This window comes from Gymnoscopelus microlampas (genome assembly GCF_963454915.1).
Source record: "Gymnoscopelus microlampas genome assembly, chromosome: 11".
Lineage (NCBI taxonomy): Eukaryota > Metazoa > Chordata > Actinopteri > Myctophiformes > Myctophidae > Gymnoscopelus > Gymnoscopelus microlampas.
The window spans coordinates 32829285-32847262 of record NC_139948.1 but is presented as its reverse complement, the minus strand read 5'-3'; the positions used below and the strand labels follow the sequence as shown (position 1 = coordinate 32847262).

At 45.3% G+C, this 17978-nt stretch overlaps 1 protein-coding gene across 1 annotated transcript in view; it reads left to right on the top strand.

The window, feature by feature from the left end:
• Window positions 1-17978, top strand: part of LOC311056262 (inactive phospholipase C-like protein 2) — a 104335-nt gene that overhangs the window by 54826 nt on the left and 31531 nt on the right. Inside the window, exon 2 of the mRNA XM_084072747.1 lies at window positions 11147-13633. Coding sequence (XP_083928873.1) covers window positions 11147-13633 — 2487 coding nt within the window. The remainder of the gene's footprint in view (window positions 1-11146; window positions 13634-17978) is intronic.

The following is a 17978-nucleotide window of genomic DNA, read 5'->3' as shown; positions in this document are numbered from 1 at the left end:
CCCGTCCGCTTCCTTTCTTTTACTTTCTTTTATTTATTTTTTATCGGACTCAGGCGCTCATAATAGCACTGGCCACCATTCTCTCCTTCTGTAATTAGTGCATTGTTTGGCTCCTTTCGGCTCCTTTAAAGTTCTCCTGGGGATTTTCACTCATCACCGGAGCGTAGACACTATTAGACAGAGGGTTAACAGCAGAATGGGGCTTTATTTTCAAGGCACAGATGGAGCACAATGGACCGCCTGGATTAAAGCAAACTCATACATTTGCGCGCACGCATAAACGCACGCACGTACGTACACACACACACACACACACACACATTCTCTCTCTCTCTTATTTTCTCCCTTTCTAGCTCTTTCTCTCTTGTTCTGGCGTCTCTCTTTTTGCCCCTCCGTCTCTCCAACAAGGACAGTGTTGAATCTCAGTATCTCTCCCTCTTCCCCTGTTTACACACTATTCAAAAATAGCAGATCTACAAGCTCATAGCGCGGCACCGAGTGCCGCGCTATGAGCTTGTAGATCTGCTATTTTTGAAAAAAAAACTTGAAAATGTGTGCAAATCTTTGAATATACATATATTTTTAAAGCGAACATTTGTAACTCAAATCTTTGCTTCTGGGGGGGGTCCCTGGAACAACATATTTTGAGATGGGGCGGGTCCGCCACCAAATACAAATAATTTTGAATAAATAAGCGTTGTGGAGGAGGTAGGCCTATACTGTGGTGCCTGGAGGGTCTACACTACAGAGCCTGGTCCTGGTGACCTTAACACCAGTCCATGCTCACTTGGCGCGCGCGTGCGTGTGTGTGTGTGTGTGTGTGTTTGCAAGTATGTTTTTCTATTTGATGCATCGGTGTGGGCATGTGATGGCAGATGTAGCATAGCCTTGACTGACTGTCTGGCGGTGTCAGTGTGTGTGTATGACGTGCATGTGTGTGTGTACTTTGTGTGCGTTTGTGTGTGTTGAGCCCCTCTCACCCCCCCCCCCCCCCCCCCCCCCCCCCATGACTCACCGGCGTGGCGTGAACGTCACGGACTCGCTCCTCCGTTCCACTTCTCTCCCTGTTAACCCGCGCGGCGCCCCCGCTGCCTCGCTCACCCATCTGCGACCTGCAGATCGGTGTTTTAGCTCCACGGGGGCGAGAGAACAAACAGCAGAGGCTTGACTTCTCTCAGCATCGTTTTTTACTGCGGGGCGATAAGAACGGTGGAAAGCAGTTGTCAGTGGCAGGCAGCCATGTAAGTAGCGTTGAATAGATCCGCCCTGACAGAGGAGGGGGGCCGCCGGCGGTTGAATGGACTGACTGGTACAGTACTGTATGTCCAGAGTCCCACAGGAAGAGATAGCAGGCCACAACTCATCATCGTGTGTGTGTGTGTGTGTGTGTGTGTGTGTGTGTGTGTGTGTGTGTGTGTGCGCGCGCCGCTCAGTAGCAAACAGATCCAGCTCGGTCAGCACTCTGGGCCCTTTTTTTCTCCAAATAGTTTTTCAACACTTGACAGCAGACCAGTGTCCAAATAAGCCCCCCTTATTAACGACGTGGCTCCTTGTAGGAGGCTGTCTATAAGAGGTCGGGCTGTGTGTGTGTCTGTGCGTTTGTACGGAGCTAATCTACTGGACCAAGCAGCGCCAAAGTTCTTGTGCACACTGCCAGTGGGTCACACTTTCTTTTTTTCTCACATATTTTTCATATATTTTTTAACTATTTCACTATTTAAAAAAAAAAATCACACCTGTGTGAAGGTAGCGGCACCTTTGATACATTTTGTCATAGATATGTGTTTCAATATTAATATCTAAACCAATCAGACCAATCAGAACCTTGACGGGCCTGACCAATCAGAACCTTGACGGGCCTGACCAATCAGAACGTTGACGGACCTGACCAATCAGAACCTCGACGGGCCTGACCAATCAGAACGTTGACGGACCTGACCAATCAGAACCTTGGCGGGCCTGACCAATCAGAACGTTGACAGACCTGATCAATCAGAACGTTGACGGAAAAGCCAGGTATAGAGCAGGACCGCTCTATACTATGTATAGAGCGGCGCCAGCGCCGCTAAAAACTAGGGCGATGCCCATTGGGAACGCATGTCCCTTTGTTATGCTATACCCATTGTACCTTTGATTGATTGAATATTTTATTAGGCAAAAGAATGTAAAACAACACATTTACATTTAAAATACTTTGTCTAACAGGTCCGTTCATAAAAGTCCTTGCGGACTTGTTTCCAATGAGGGCCTTGGTATTCAATTCATAGACATATATAGTGGCACCACAGTTCGAATATCATTACACAAAGAAATAAAAAATAAAACAGCAAAAAATTATATATATATATATATATATATACACATATATACATATATATATATATATATATATATATATATATACACATATATATATATATATATATATATATATATATATATATATATATATATATATATACATATATATATATATATATATATATATATATATATATATATATATATATATATATATATCGGCTGTCTAACGGGAAAAATGGTACTACCTCCTCTTTTGGCCTCCTGAAAGGTGATTTTTTTAAGGCTCTTTTAAATGAGCCCAGCGAACTGCATTTTTTGAGGGATGGGGTTAGACCATTCCAAACCTGGGTGACAGTGCTGTAGAAGGAGAATTTGCCCATGTTTGTTTTATGGGTGGGTGGTACCAAATTGTTGTTTGCACTCCCTCTGGTATTGTGACTGTGGGTGTCACTAACCTTTTGGAGGTATTTACTCAGATATGCGGGAATAGGGGGCATATCGGGCAAATTTTCATTTACAATTTTGAAGGCCATTCCCATTTTTAGTTGTTTAACCCTGTCTTCCACCCTGAGCCAGCCTAGGCTGGCAAAATGGGTGGGAGAAAGGTGGGTCATGGGCCCCAATCCGAGGAGTAGCCGAATCAGTTTGTTTTGGGAGGTTTGAAGCTTAGTCTTCAGTGACACTGAGGTGTTGGAGTACCAGGAGGTGCTAGCATAGTCAAAATGTGGTTGAATCAGGGCCCCTGAGAGGGTCCTGAGGGCCTGAGGGTTGACAAAAGAGGAAACTCTGCCCATAAATTTGGTTCTCTGGTTTACTATTTTGACCACCTTTGTCCCCATGCTTTCACCTGACAGGTATTTGTCGAGAATACAACCCAAATAGGTAATCTCTTCTTTGCTAGAGATAATTGTGCCATCGACTTTGACCTTGAAATCATTTACATCCATCTGTCTGAGGGAATGTTTGGCCCCAAAGAGAATGGATTCAGTTTTCCCAAGGTTACCTATTGTCACAGTATTTATTACAATACCCGTTAGAGGCCAGTCTATTGTTTTTATTGATCTCTACTCTCTCCCTCTCTTCCCCCTTGCCCCCCCCCCCTTCTTCTTCCCTTTCTCTTATGGAAATGACAAAACGTTTTACCAAAACTAATTTCACCCACTGTTTTATACCCGTGAACCTGTGATGTGACAATAAAGTTGATAAAAGGAAGACAAACAGACAGACAGACAGACAGACCACGCCGTTCCCATGCACATCCCAAGATCCACAGGATTAGATTTGTATTTCCTGCGAGGGACTTTGTGCTTGTTTTTAAACTGCGTTGTTTTTCAAAACTCTTCTGAACGTTGTGCTCCTCGAAAGGCATTGTAAATAGATTGTTATATTATTATTTACGTTAGCCCTCACTCTGTTTATGCTGCCGTGAGCTACGAGGTTGTGTGTGTGTGTGTGTGTGTGTGTGTGTGTGTGTGTGTGTGTGTGTGTGTGTGTGTGTGTGTGTGTGTGTGTGTGTGTGTGTGTGTGTGTGTGTGTGTGTGTGTGTGTGTGTGTGTGTGTGTGTGTGTGTGTGTGTGTGTGTGTGTGTGTGTGTGTGAATGAATGGCCGGGGGGTGAGTTGTTTACGCCGTCATGTAAGCACACACGGAGGAGAGGAGCAGGGTTTGTGGATTTGGATTTGTGCTCCGAGACCCCTGCTGCAAGTAGAGGTCAGTCAGTGAGCGGAGGAAGGTCCTTGGGGGGGATCCTTTGGAAGTGCTAGCATGCCCCACACACACACACACACACACACACACACACACACAGGGCATGCCATAATGTATAGGTCAGGTGAAACTTGTACTAATTGTTTCCCTCAAGTCGGTTTGTAGTGTTGAACTGCTCATGGGGGGCGCGGCATCGTGTGTGAAGGGGGTTGATAAGGTGAGAGAGAGAGAGAGAGGGCGTGATGTGATTGGTTCATATAGTACACACACACAGGGACCCTGTCTGTCTCACGGCCTGCCTGTGCTCATCAGCTTCACTCTTCCACCAGCGAGTCTTTGACCCTGCCTGGGGCGGCCGGCGCCAAAACACAGCAGGGGGGGAAGTGGTTACAAAAATACCCCATCACCCTGGCAACAGCGGCAAACGGGGCAAGAGGCAGGCACGCGCGCGCACGCACGCACTCACCCACGCGCACACACACACACACACACACACACACACACACACACACACACACACACACACACACACACACACACACACACACGCTGGCAGGAAAGACCCCTGAGGGTGTGAGAGAATGGAGAAGTGGGAGGCGTCATGGATCAGAGGGAAAATATCGAGGATGCGGTGAGGAGAACGAGAGAAAGAATAGAACAGAAGCAAAATGATGATTTGGGAAGTGGGTTGTGTGGGAAGTGATGTACAGTATGTGTGAGTGGGAATGAGAAAACTTTCAAGATGACACTTGACACTGTACACACATTATGACTGATAAAGGCTGTTGTTTTTGTTTTGTTTTGCTGTGATTTTTTTTATACTTGCCCAAAAGGACCAATACTGTAGAATTGACCGGCTTGAATGATTGCTCCTATTAGTCCAGGTCACCATCCCTGCTACTTCCAGGTTAGAAATCAATGAGTAGGATTGGTGTTCGGCGGTGTGTCGGGAAATGAACTGTCTCGCTCTCTTCCACGGAGACGTGCAACGCTGCTTTGTTGTCCATGTGCCTCCTTGAATCTGATTGAGAAGCCAGCCAAAAGCATTGTTTTACACTTTGGGCTATTCAAAAATAGCAGATATACAAGCTCATAGCGCGGCACCGAGTGCCGCGCTACGAGCTTGTAGATCTGCTATTTTTGAAAAATCGAGAAAATCTGTGCAAATCTTTGAATATATATATATATTTTAAAGAGAACATTTGTAACTCAAATCTTTGCTTCTGGGGATCCCCGGAACAAAATGTTTTGAGATGGGGGTCCACGGCCAAATACATATACATTTTGGGGGTCCTTGACATGAAAAAGTTTGAAAACCACTGACATAGCAACATAGGATTTAGAAGACATTTAGTAGAATCGGAACCTCTGGCCTTAATGGTTTAAACCTGACTCCTACCACGAGCAGCAGATCTACAATATCTCACAATATGTTGTGATGTGCACGGTGTGAGCTTGTGGATCTGATTTTTTTGGGGTACGCGACGACGCCGGTTAGCAACCAAGCATAAATCAGGCATTGTTGTCCTGCTGAATGCACCGGCTAATTGTAACAGCATGCTAATGAAGCAGATGATTACCCTCGTGCCCTTTGACCTTTTCTGGTCACAGCGCTTCCCCCTAAAGAAAGCCTGGAAGCAATCACTCCTGACCAGAGACAACTGGTGGCGTCCCCCAGAAACCCCCCCCCCCCCCCCCCTTCTAGCCTGCTTTCTGTCTCACACATCCTTATCGGGTTGATTCTCTACAAAAAAAGACCCAGAAGAAGACAGGAAAGGAAAGTTTGTCATTTTGTCCTGGTGTTGAAATTAGATAGTCGTTTTTCTGTCACATGGGAGGTTAAAGGGGCGTATGAGATTAACCTTAGCTTCTGGAGGTCCCTGGAACAACATATTTTGAGATGGGGGTCCGCGACCAAATACATATCATTTTTGGGGGTCCTTGACATGGAAAAGTTGGAGCACCACTGATATTATACCAACATAAACCGTTTTTCCAAAAAAACGTTTGTAGAAAGAATATTCAAAGATTTGCACAAATGTTCACGATTTACAAAAATAGCAGATCCACAAGCTCATAGCGCGGCACTCGGTGCCGCGCTATGAGCTTGTAGATCTGCTATTTTTGAATAGCCCAAATAAATCTAAAAAATGAAACACAGATGCGTTCCCGGTCTTAATGGGTTAAAGAGCTTGGGACGGGGTTTTGAAATGTGATCTCATGATTATGGCCTAATACTGTACCAGATTCATTACCTAAGCACTATGATGGGCAAAGGGTGCAGATTTAGAAGGAAATGGGAGTGCCGGCCGGGGCCCGCTGTGCATTGTGGCCGCGTGGATGCGCCGGCGGTTCGTCTCCGTCTTCCACCGTTTGAAGTGGTCGACGACACATTCTCTTCACCCTCAGATTAACTCTGTGAGAAGAGTATAGGGTTATAGCCTATTCCAGCTGAACCAACAAACAGACCGTAGCCTCGTCCTGGGTCCTGGAGGTGGTTCATGTATTAACATGCACGGCTGGCTTTTTGGAGCCGGCTCACACAACAACTGGATGCAAATGCCAAGTATTTCTTGGAAAAGCGAAGGAGAGAAAAATAAACCCGTTTCGCATCAGAATTCTTTATGGCACAGTCCCTGCGTTGCAACGTCTCGCGTCCCGACTGTCAATTTGAACTCTCGATGGTCTGTCTTTACTCGGACAGAGTTCATTTGACACGCTGAAATGTTGCTGTTTGTGGGTTCATGCCGAGGGTCCACATGCCTGTTCAATGTGAATCCAGGCCTCGTTTTGATCACCTGCTGAGCGGGCCTTTTTGATCTGGGTGGTCCAAACACTGCACCTCATCCGGGCCGGAGTCCACTGAAAACAGGCCAGTGGTGTAAAGTAACTAAGTACATTTACTTAAGTACTGTACTTAAGTAGCATTTTGAGATATTTGTACTTTACTTGAGTATTTCCAATTTCCAATACTTTTACTTCTACTCCACTACATCTTAGAGGCAAATATTGTACTTTTACTCCACTACAATTATTTGAAAACTTTAGTTACTTTGCAGATAGAAATTATTACATTTTAAAACATACATTAACCACTTTAGCCCTATTTTATACATAGGCCGATCTATCTTGTAGATTTGCTATTTTCAAACATTTTGGTACTTTTACTTTTGGTACTTTAAGTACATTTTGATGCCAATACTTTTATTCAAGTCAATGTTTAATTCTGGACTTTTACTTGTAACATAGTATTTCTATATTGCAGTATTAGTACTTTTACTTAAGTAAAGAATTTGAGTACCTTTTCCACCACTGTTCTAGGCCAACCAAATCTGTTCATTCAGACTCTTTACATCCACAGCAGAATGCTTTGTACTGTACCTCCTTTGAGATTATGTTTAATCTCAAAGGAGTTACAGTACAAAGCATTCTGCTGTGTGTGTATATATATACACACACACACACACACACACACACACACACACACACACACACAGTATATGTATATCATATATATATTCTGTCTCTTTTTTTTTCATTCGACATGATTAAATGGACTTTGGAGGACTTGGGAATCCATGCATCTGGAATGAGGGGATTTGATGGTCCCCCTGTAAGAAAGAGGATCTGTAGGTCATCCGGCAAGGGCAAAGCAGGAGAGTGATGATTGTGTCATTTCCCAGGCTTTGCGTCAAGTGGCGCTCATTAATCGGCCCGGTGTCTGCCTCTGGGCTGTCACTAGGAAGATGAATGGCCCCTGAGGTGTTTCACTGTGGCTGAAGCTGAACCACGCTCTGGGGAGATCCATCAGCCCATGTGTATAGGCAGACATTTGTCCAGCGAAGGAGACATATGCACACATGCACTGCCATGACTCTCTAGGACCCCTCTGCACGTTAGATCAGGGATGTGCACAGATAGACTCTAGGTGGTGCTAGAGCACCTGCCCTTTGCCCTCTTGACCAGAAGTGCCCTTTTGAAAAAAAGAAAAACGTTTTTTTTTTCTCTTCAGTTTACAGCAGGGGTCTTCAACAGGGGGTCCGGGACCCCTAGGGGGTCCTCAGAGTTACTACAGGGGGTCCGCCAAATCTTTATGTGATATGATTTTTCTTTTTACCATAACCACTCGAAACCTAGCATCCCTTTTCTGGGGAGAACTTTAGCCAAAAATAGCAGATCTACAAGCCCACAACGCCTCGCGCTGCGAGGCGTTGTGGGCTTGTAGATCGGTTATTTTTGGCAAAGAGGTATAGGTGTAGAGGGAAAAAAGAGCAGACCAAGTCAACAAAAAAAAGTATAATTTACTTGAGCACCTGCCCCTCAATGCACGCCACTGCGCTAGATCTTCGTTTCGTTTTAGGCAAAGCAAAAAAAAAAGAAGAAAAAAATGGCGGACAGGCATGGAGGCAGTAGGGCAGTTTGGACTAAGTGGCTTTACTCGAAATCCATCTTGACGTAAGAGACTTTGCCAAAGTAATGAAGCATTACCACTGGTGATTCACCAGTGGTGAATTATTGGAGTATTATGTCTGATTCTGTACACAAATGCCTTTTAAGATTTTTTTTTTGGGGGGCTTTTATGCCTTTATTTGGACAGGACAGTAGGCTGACTGGAAATGGGGAGAGAGAATGGGGGGGGGGACATACAGCAAAGGTCGTCCGGAACGGGAGTCGAACCCGTAATGTCATGCTGGATTACCAGCTTACTGTATGTGGTTTGCGCCTGGACCGCTAGGCCAGCGGACGCCCCACACAAATGCCTTTTGAATGTGAATTTGTCTTCTAATATTTGACAGAGAAAAAAGTTGAATGGCTTGCACTGTATGACTCATAATTCCAAAAAACTGTGCCGTTTGTCTGATCTTTCAATATAGGTTCGTTTTTAAATCATACAAAGAATATTATGTTATGAAACAAGTACATGTTCCAACAATAAACCAGGCCAACATCATCCAAGCCAAGACTATGTAGCTATCCAGAGTAATGCTTGATTTATACTTGGTTGCGTGCCATGTTGCGCACCAAAAATAGCAGATCTACAAGCTCACAAACATCACACCACGCAAAAATCATCCTTAATGTGCAGAAGTAGGGCAGAATAGGCTCTATGCACAGCAGCCATATTGGAAAGAAATTGGGCCTCTTCTTACTTCCTTCACATGTGTTACCAATGATACTAATGAAGGCTCTGTTCCATTCTGGTCAGGGTGCTGATATTGTGCATGTTGGCTCACTAGAAACACTCCATTTTGGTTCCCAAATGGCCCCTTATGGTGGGTGTGTAACTCTGAGAGTGTACAAATGGAACCAAATGGACCCTTACGGGTCCATTTGGTTCCATTTGTACACTCTCAGAGTTATGGGGGTTCTTGAAAATAAGACAACCACTGTGCCACACTAAATGGAACAGAGCATATCATTGGTAACACCTGTGAAGGAAGTAAGGAAGGGGCCCAATTCATTCCCAATATGGCTGCTGTGCATAGAGCCTATTGCGTATCGTTCTGCCAGCATGTCTTGAAGAACCTCTGTCAGCTACAGTTCATCCACAGACACAGCCCACAGCAGGTGTAATGGAGAGTCTCCTTTACTATGTTCACGAATGACTTCTTCAGATTAGGCTTTTAAGAGAGAGAAAAAGGGGGGCCGAACAGAACGTCACGTATCAGGAAATGACTAAGAAATGCATGTATTTATAGCAGGTTACCCACGAGATGAATATTTAACTAGCAAATCTCATTTGCAGTTGTAAGGCAATGTGGAATTCAGGGTTTTTTAGGCCCTTTTACTTTGTTTGAGAAATGAACCCATCGTGACTCGGGCCAAACCGAAGTGGTAAGCGCCGCTTCTTTCCCTATCATTACTGTGAGCGGTGCTCTTCTAAAAAAGATCCAGACTTCATATGGCATTCATTATATTACCATTTGTCTAGGAGGGAAAAAAACACGGGAGTACACTGGCTTCAACGAATCATGATGTTACACAACAACTCATAATAACCTGGGATATGTCGAATAATTAGACAATGAGGAATGCGTTTTAAAACAAGGACATGGTGATTATCTCCAAATAGGAGCACGGTCCCAGCAGTACAGTAACATTCTGAGGATTGGTTAACACTTTAAGACCGGGAAAGCATCATTTGTGTCATTTTAAGATTTCTTTGGCTATTCAAAAATAGCAGATATACAAGCTCATAGCACGGCACCGAGTGCTGCGCTATGAACTTGTATATCTGCTATTTTTGAAAAATCTTGAGAATTTGTGCAAATCTGTAACTCAAATTGTATTGCTTCTGGGGAATTCTACAAATGTCTTCTAAATCCTAACAGTTTAAAAAATATATATGTATCAGTGGTTCTTAAACTTTTTCATGTCAAGGACCACCCACAATTATATGTATTTGGCCGCGGACCCCCATCTGAAAATATTTTGTTCCAGGGACCCCCAGAAGCAAAGATTTCAGTTAAAAATGTAGATATATATTCAAAGATTTGCACACATTTTCACGATTTGTTTTAAAAGAAATAGCAGATCTACAAGCTCATAGCACGGCACGCTATTTTTGAATAGCCAAAGAAATCTAAAAATGACACAGATGTGTTCCCTTCCCGGTCTTAATGGGTTAACTGAATTAAACATTGGAGGATTTTACTGCGTAGTCAACGTAGGCTGGTGGATGGGGGAATCAACAGGCCCACAGAGGTGACAGGTGGTAGATACAGGCTGTCGGGGCTGTGTGTGTGTGTGTTGTTCAGTGGCTCAGCACAGTTCAGTTAAGGAGCAAGTAAATCATCCCCATTCAGCTGCAGGACGGGCTGTGTTTGGATTTGAGGATTTGTTTTAGGGTCTGGCGTGTACACATCCATCAGGGTGCAAAGCCCCCTTTGTTGATGAAGGCATGCTCTGTTCTTTGTCTCACTGATTTTTTTTCTTTCTCTGCTGCTTATGTAATCATAGCTTGAATGCCTCCTCGTCAGTCTGTTTTATGTGTTTCTGTTCAGATGCACAAAGTGTAACCTACCCCTCTCTCTCTCTTTGTCTCTTTCTTTCTTTCTCTCTCTCTAACTCTCTCTCTCTCTCTCTCTCTCTCTCTCTCTCTCTCTCTCTCTCTCTCTCTCTCTCTCTATCTCTAGGATGGCTCCAAGCAGAGGCAAGTGAGGAAGAAGACGGTCTCCTTCAGCTCGATGCCAAATGACCGCAAGATCAACAGCACGGCCGCCTGCATGGCTTTCATGATGGAGGGCTGTGAGATGAAGAAGGTGCGCTCCAACTCCCGCATGTACAACCGCTACTTCCTCCTGGACCCAGACATGCGCTGGCTGCGCTGGGAGCCCTCCAAGAAGGACTCGGAGAAGGCCAAACTGGAGATCAAGAGCATCAAGGAGGTCCGTCTGGGAAAGAAGACGCCGGTGCTGCGTAGCAACGGCCTCTCGGACCAGTTCCCCGACGAGTGCGCCTTCTCCATCATCTATGGTGACAACTACGAGTCTCTGGACCTGGTGGCCAGCACGGCGGACGTGGTCAGCACATGGGTGATGGGCCTGAGGTATCTGGTGTCGTATGGCCGGCACGCTGTGGACGTGGTGGAGCCCAGCCAGCCGAGCCTGAGAACCTCCTGGATCGGTTCGGTGTTTGAGCTGGCAGATATGGAGAAGGAGGGACACATAGACCTGTTCAGGGCCACCCAGATCGTCAAGGGCCTCAATCCTGGGATGAAAGAGTCGCGGATAGAACTGAAGTTCAAGGAGCTCCAGAAAGCCAAGGACCAGTATGGAGAGGACATCAACATGGATACGTTTGTGGAGGCATACTGCGAGCTATGCACGCGGCCTGAGATCTTCTTCCTGCTGGTGCAGTTCTCCAGGAACAAGGAGTACCTGGACAGCAAAGACCTGATGATGTTCATGGAGGTGGAGCAGGGCGTGGAGGGGGTGACGGAGGACATGTGCAGGGACATGGTTCAGAGGTTCGAGCCGTCCTCTGAGGGCCGCGAGAGGGCCTACCTCTCCATCGACGGGTTCACACACTACCTCCTCTCCTCCGAGTGCCACATATTTGACCCCCAGCACAAGCGTGTGTGTCAGGACATGACCCAGCCCCTGTCCCACTACTACATCAACGCCTCACACAACGCCTCCCTCTTGGAGGACCACTTCTGGGGCTCCTCGGACATCAGCAGCTACATCCGAGCCCTGCGGATGGGCTGTCGCAGCCTGGAGGTCATCGTGTGGGACGGCCCGGATAACGAGCCCGTGGTGTACGTGGGCAGTTCCGTAGCCTCCCAGCTCGCCTTTTCCAAGGTCCTGGACATTATAAACCAATACGCGTTCGAGAGCTCCGAGTATCCGCTGATCCTCTGCCTGGTGACCCACTGTTGTATCCCCCAGCAGAGGGTCATGGCCCAGCACATGAAGAAGATCCTCGGGGACAAGCTGTATATCGACCCCCCCAACAAAGAGGAGCACTACCTGCCCTCCCCAGAGAAACTCAAGGGTAAAATCCTCCTGAAGGGGAAGAGGCTGCCCCCCAGCTGCACCGACTCTGAGGGGGAGGTGACGGACGAGGAGGAGGGGTTGGAGATGTCCAGGAGAGTGGGGGCCGACGAGAAGGACCAGTTTAATGGCCTGGCCTGTAAGAGACTCAGGCTGTGTAAAGAACTGTCTGACCTCGTGTCTCTCTGCAAGTCCATCCAATTCAGGGACTTTGAAACCTCTAAGAGGGATCAGAAGCACTGGGAGATCAGCTCCTTCAATGAGGTAGACGCAAACCGGTTTGCCAATGAGTTCCCAGAGGATTTTGTCTGTTACAACAAGCGCTTCCTCTCCAGGATATATCCCACGCCCATGCGGATCGACGCCAGCAACATGAACCCCCAGGACTTCTGGAAGTGTGGCTGCCAGATCGTGGCCATGAACTACCAGACCCCGGGGCTGATGATGGACCTGAACCTGGGTTGGTTCAGGCAGAACGGGAACTGTGGCTACGTGCTGCGGCCGGCCATCATGCGGGAGGAGGTGTCATATTTCAGCGCCAACGCCCGGGACTCCCTGCCCGGCGTGTCGGCCCAGCTCCTTCACATCAAAGTCATCAGCGGGCAGAACTTGCCCAAGCCCCGCGGCTCCGCCGCCAAGGGCGACGTGGTGGAACCCTACATCTACGTGGAGATCCACGGCATCCCCGCCGACTGTGCCGAGCAGAGGACTAAGACTGTGTCTCAGAATGGCGACAACCCGATTTTCGAAGAGAGCTTTGAGTTCCAGATCAACCTGCCCGAACTGGCCGCGATGCGCTTCGTGGTGCTGGATGACGACTACATCGGAGACGAGTTCATCGGCCAGTACACCATCCCCTTCGAGTGCCTCCAGCCCGGCTACAGGCATGTCCCCCTGCAGTCCTTGACCGGGGAGTTCCTGCCCAACACCACTCTGTTTGTCCACGTAGCCATCACTAACAGGCGGGGTGGGGGCAAGGCCCACAAGAGGGGTTTGTCGGTGAGGAAAGGCAGGAAGGCTCGGGAGTACACCTCCACCAAAACCACAGGGATCAAGGTTGTGGATGAGCTCTTCAGGGCTTCCACCCAACCCATCCGGGAGGCCACAGACCTCCGTGAGAATGTGCAGGTAAGGACCTGGATAGTTTTTCTATGTTTTTTTGGTAGTGGTTCCTAAAGCAGCGGTATCTTGCCCATGATGCATTGCGAGAACAGGTGGAGACGAGCAGAGCTGGGCTATGTACAGTACAAGCAGGTATAACGTTAAAAAAAATTAGGCATAACATTAGAGATGGTTAAATGTAGGTATTATGGTTAAAATGTGTATTGGCAGGTTAGGGCTGGTTAACTTTCGGTATAGGTTTGACGTGGTGGCAGTCAGGGTAAGGATCTGGGAGGGTGGTTAGCCAAAGAGATTGTGAGACCTCAAACACCTGGATTCAGAGCTCAGAGAAATTGGGTTCTGGTTCCTTTGTCAATTATTGCTTTATATAGATCAGATAGCAGAGAGACAGGAAACTCAGAGCAGAGATTGGGAAAGACATGCAACGCGTCTCCATCCGAAATTGCATTTTCACTATAGTAAGTAGTATAGGTCTCAAGTAGTTAAACTGAAAAGCAATTATGAATATAGCATGGCACATAAATCCAGTACAATCTAAATTAAAATCATGTTCTAAAACACTTTTAATTATGAATCAACCTTTGAATAAATTGCTTTATTTAACCAAAACTACAATAGCTTGAGCTTGGAGTCAGCAGCTCATGTTGTTATTCATATCGTATTCATTAAGATATGCGATGAAATGCAGTGCAAAACATTTTATTTGCTGAAAAAGACATTAATAAGGACTGAGAAAACGAATTGATAATAATGTCGGCTTGTTGTCTGTGTTTACACTTCAGTGAATAGTGACAAAACGTTTTAGTTGCTGAGAGCCCTTCTCATTTTACTGCTGTTACACATAAAACCATGTCATTAATTATGCTCTGTTAATACAGTATCTTGTAGGGGAGAGGGACACTAAAGGGACAATGTTGTACACTTAAGGAGGTTTACGTGTAATCATTAATGAGGTAGAATTGTCACATAGAGGAGAGGTCTATGTTGCTAGGCACTTGGTGTTATTCTGTAAGACTCCGTAGATGCAAAGCACCATGGGAGATTGGTATATCCTCTATTGCAGGTTTGTATCGATTTATTTCTTGAGTCATTCTCTCTCTGTTTGGCTTGCCATTTCAGTTGCAGTGACTGAAGGACATGATATGAAGCTTGTCTCAGCTGCTCTTTTCTATTAGCATTATGTTACTCAGTATACATGCCTCTGCATATCACCAGCTCTCTGTTTTTTGGTCTGGCAGACCCTTACGTTGTCTGACAGCTTTCATATTAGAGTGCATTTGCTCCATGCTTTGAACTTTATTAGCTGTCTGAGCTGTTGACACAGCTCCATCGCACGGAGCTATTTAGCTCCATCAACAATGTTGCCTATCTCAGCGTGTTTCCTTAATAAAATATCCGCCAGCATTAAACTATGCAAACATGGAGCATAGGGCAAATTGTGAGGTTTGTTTGTTTTTTGTTTTTTTTTGTTATTTCCCCCCTATTTTACTATTATATTGGAGAGACAGCAATGTTATATTGTTTTCTGTTTTCCCTTTTGTCTTTTCCCTTATAGTTGTCTTTACGTTCTTTACTGAAACATAATAGAGATCAGATTGTTCCATGTGGGGTTTTAAATAGTAAGCTCGTCCTCAATTAACTGGCGGCGATTCAGGATGCACTGCATGCAAGAGGAGAGATCAGACAGAATTTCAAGTCCAAGCTTCGTGGTTGTGTCAACACCCTGACGCCTAATTTATGCTCAAGTCGCACGACAGTGTCACACACTGAAAACAGCAGAGCTACAAGCTCACAATGTGTTCCATCAGCGACGCGTTGTGAACTTGTAGACCGGCTATTTTCAGCACGTGACACCGTCGTGCGACAAAGCATGAATTGGGCTTAACCCATTAAGACCAGGAACACATCCGTTTCATTTTTAAGATTTCTTTGGCTATTAAAGAATAGCAGATATACAAGCTTATAGCATGGCACCGAGTGTCGCGCTATGAGCTACGGTATTCTTTGACAAATCAATCTAAAGTGACAGATTTGTTCCCGGTCTTAATGGGTTAACACTGTGCCAGGAGGATTTTCTGTTCTAATGAGTACTTCTGCAGCAGCTATGGTTCCCCTCTGAACCTCACAAGCACATTTTCTCCCGGGGTTAATGTAATGATTTGTTATCTACCACATTCTCAGTAATTCTAATGTCTAAATGCTCTAACGCCCATTACCCAGGGTAGATTGGCTGTGAATTGTTATAGGTCTCTCCAAGGACTGTGAAAGCCATTATATTGAGGGTGCTAACAAAAGCAAGATGTGTGGTATTGTTAAAGTGTTGAGCAAGCTTAAAACTAGGCCAATATTGCATGCACGGGGGGGGGGGGGGGGGGCTATTCCTTAGATACTTGAAGCTAATAAAATACACTTTACAGTGTATATATTCCATATCCAGGTCAACTACCCTGATCTATCAGCCTGTCTTCAGTAGAAATTTGCCAATACGATATTTTCCTTCACTATACCGATTCCGATACCTATTCGGACAATATTGAGTACCGATCCGATACCACTGATACGTGATATCGGATCGGCATAGACTTCGACAGTACCTGATCCAGCATTTTAGGCCGGTTTCGGAGATATTTATGATACTGGTATCGTCACAGCTTCATTCCAGAGAGAGCTTCTGCAGAGAGCTTGCTGTGGTTGTTTCCTCTGTCTACTAAGTTCAGTCTAATGGCAGGGCAAACAGAAGGCCAGGCCAAACTAAATAAGTGGTGATGTGATTAGAGATCCTGTGGCATGTTGTCATACATTTCTCAGTTGTTGAAATAGGCATGCATTTAAAAAAAAAAAAAAAGGACATCTGTTTTTTTCCGCCCAAGACCCAGATACATAGAGATTTGTTTTCGTTCCGGAGGTAATATTGATCCCATGATTATTTTAGAGGGAGTAAGCCTCAGTGGTCTCAGGTACAAGAATATTCTTTTTCAATTCCCATATAGCTTCTTCAGTGCATGAGTCATCATAATATCCAGTTAAAAAGCAAGACACGAATGTGGCTAATTGTGACGCTCATCCAGTCTAAGACGGTCTAATCTAACACATCCTAACTATGACTGATATCCAATCAAATCACTTCAGCTAAGTATGGAAATAATCACAGACGAGCTATGTGTCACAGCTGACACTGGCGCAACCAAGTATAAATCAGGCTTAATCAGTTCAGCAGATCTGAACCATCTCTCGCTGGTGATGAATAACCCTACAGTATATGGGGGACGAAATTTGAACGATTAGGCGCAAGATACAGTAGCATTGAGGTATTCTGTTTTTCGTTTTGTTTAGTTTTTCCCATGTCGACAAAGCACCTTGCCTCCAACTGTCTCATTTCCATCAGGTTTGAAATATAAATTCCCCTTAGTGAAATAAAGAGACAAAACAGGAGAGAGGGGAATGATTTAAAGAAGATAAATGAAGGTTCACTGGAAAACGAAAGAGAGGCCTCCAGCCTATCAGTGCGATAAATAGAGGGGCGTCAAGCACTTGTAGAAGCCAGCTGTGTTGAGCAATGGTAAAATTCTTTACTTAAGTAAAAATACCAATACTGCAATATAGAAGTACTCTGTTACAAGTAAAAGTCCAGAATTAAAAAAATACTTGAGTTTGAGTACAAAAGTATTGGCATCAAAATGTACCAAAAGTAAAAGTACTAAAATATTAGATAATAGCAGATCTACAAGCTCACAACGCGTCGCGATGCGATACGACGCGTTTATACCTAGGCTATTTTCAAATAGCCTAGGTATAAAATAGGGCTGAAGTGGTTAATGTATGTTTCATAATATAATAATTTATATCTGAAAAGTAACTAAAGTTTTCAAATAAGTACAATATTTGCCTTTGAGATGTATTGGAATTGGAGTAGAATTTAAAGTATTGGATATTGGAAATACTCATAAAGTACAAATACCTCAAAAAAGTACTTGAGTAAATGAACTTAGTTACTTTACACCACTGAGTGCGATAAATAGAGGGGTGTCAAGCACTTGTAGAAGCCAGCTGTGTTGAGCCATGGTGTGTGTCTGATCTGTTATAGGGCAGGCCCAAGCTAGCAGGCGACAGACGGGCCACACAGTCCCTGGTGGGCGGTGGTGAGGGACGGTCACCTCCCACAGGGCCACGGCCACTTTGTACAGTAGGCCTGCTTTGGCAGTTTGTTCACTTCCTTCCTTGCTCAACACAGAATGAGAGCCTCCTCCAAGATAGGCAGTGAATCACACAGGGAAGAAAAAGCTGAACAGAATGGACATTGCCATGGCCCGGACGGCCGGCGTAGTGTAGCGGTCCGGGCACAGCGCGCCGC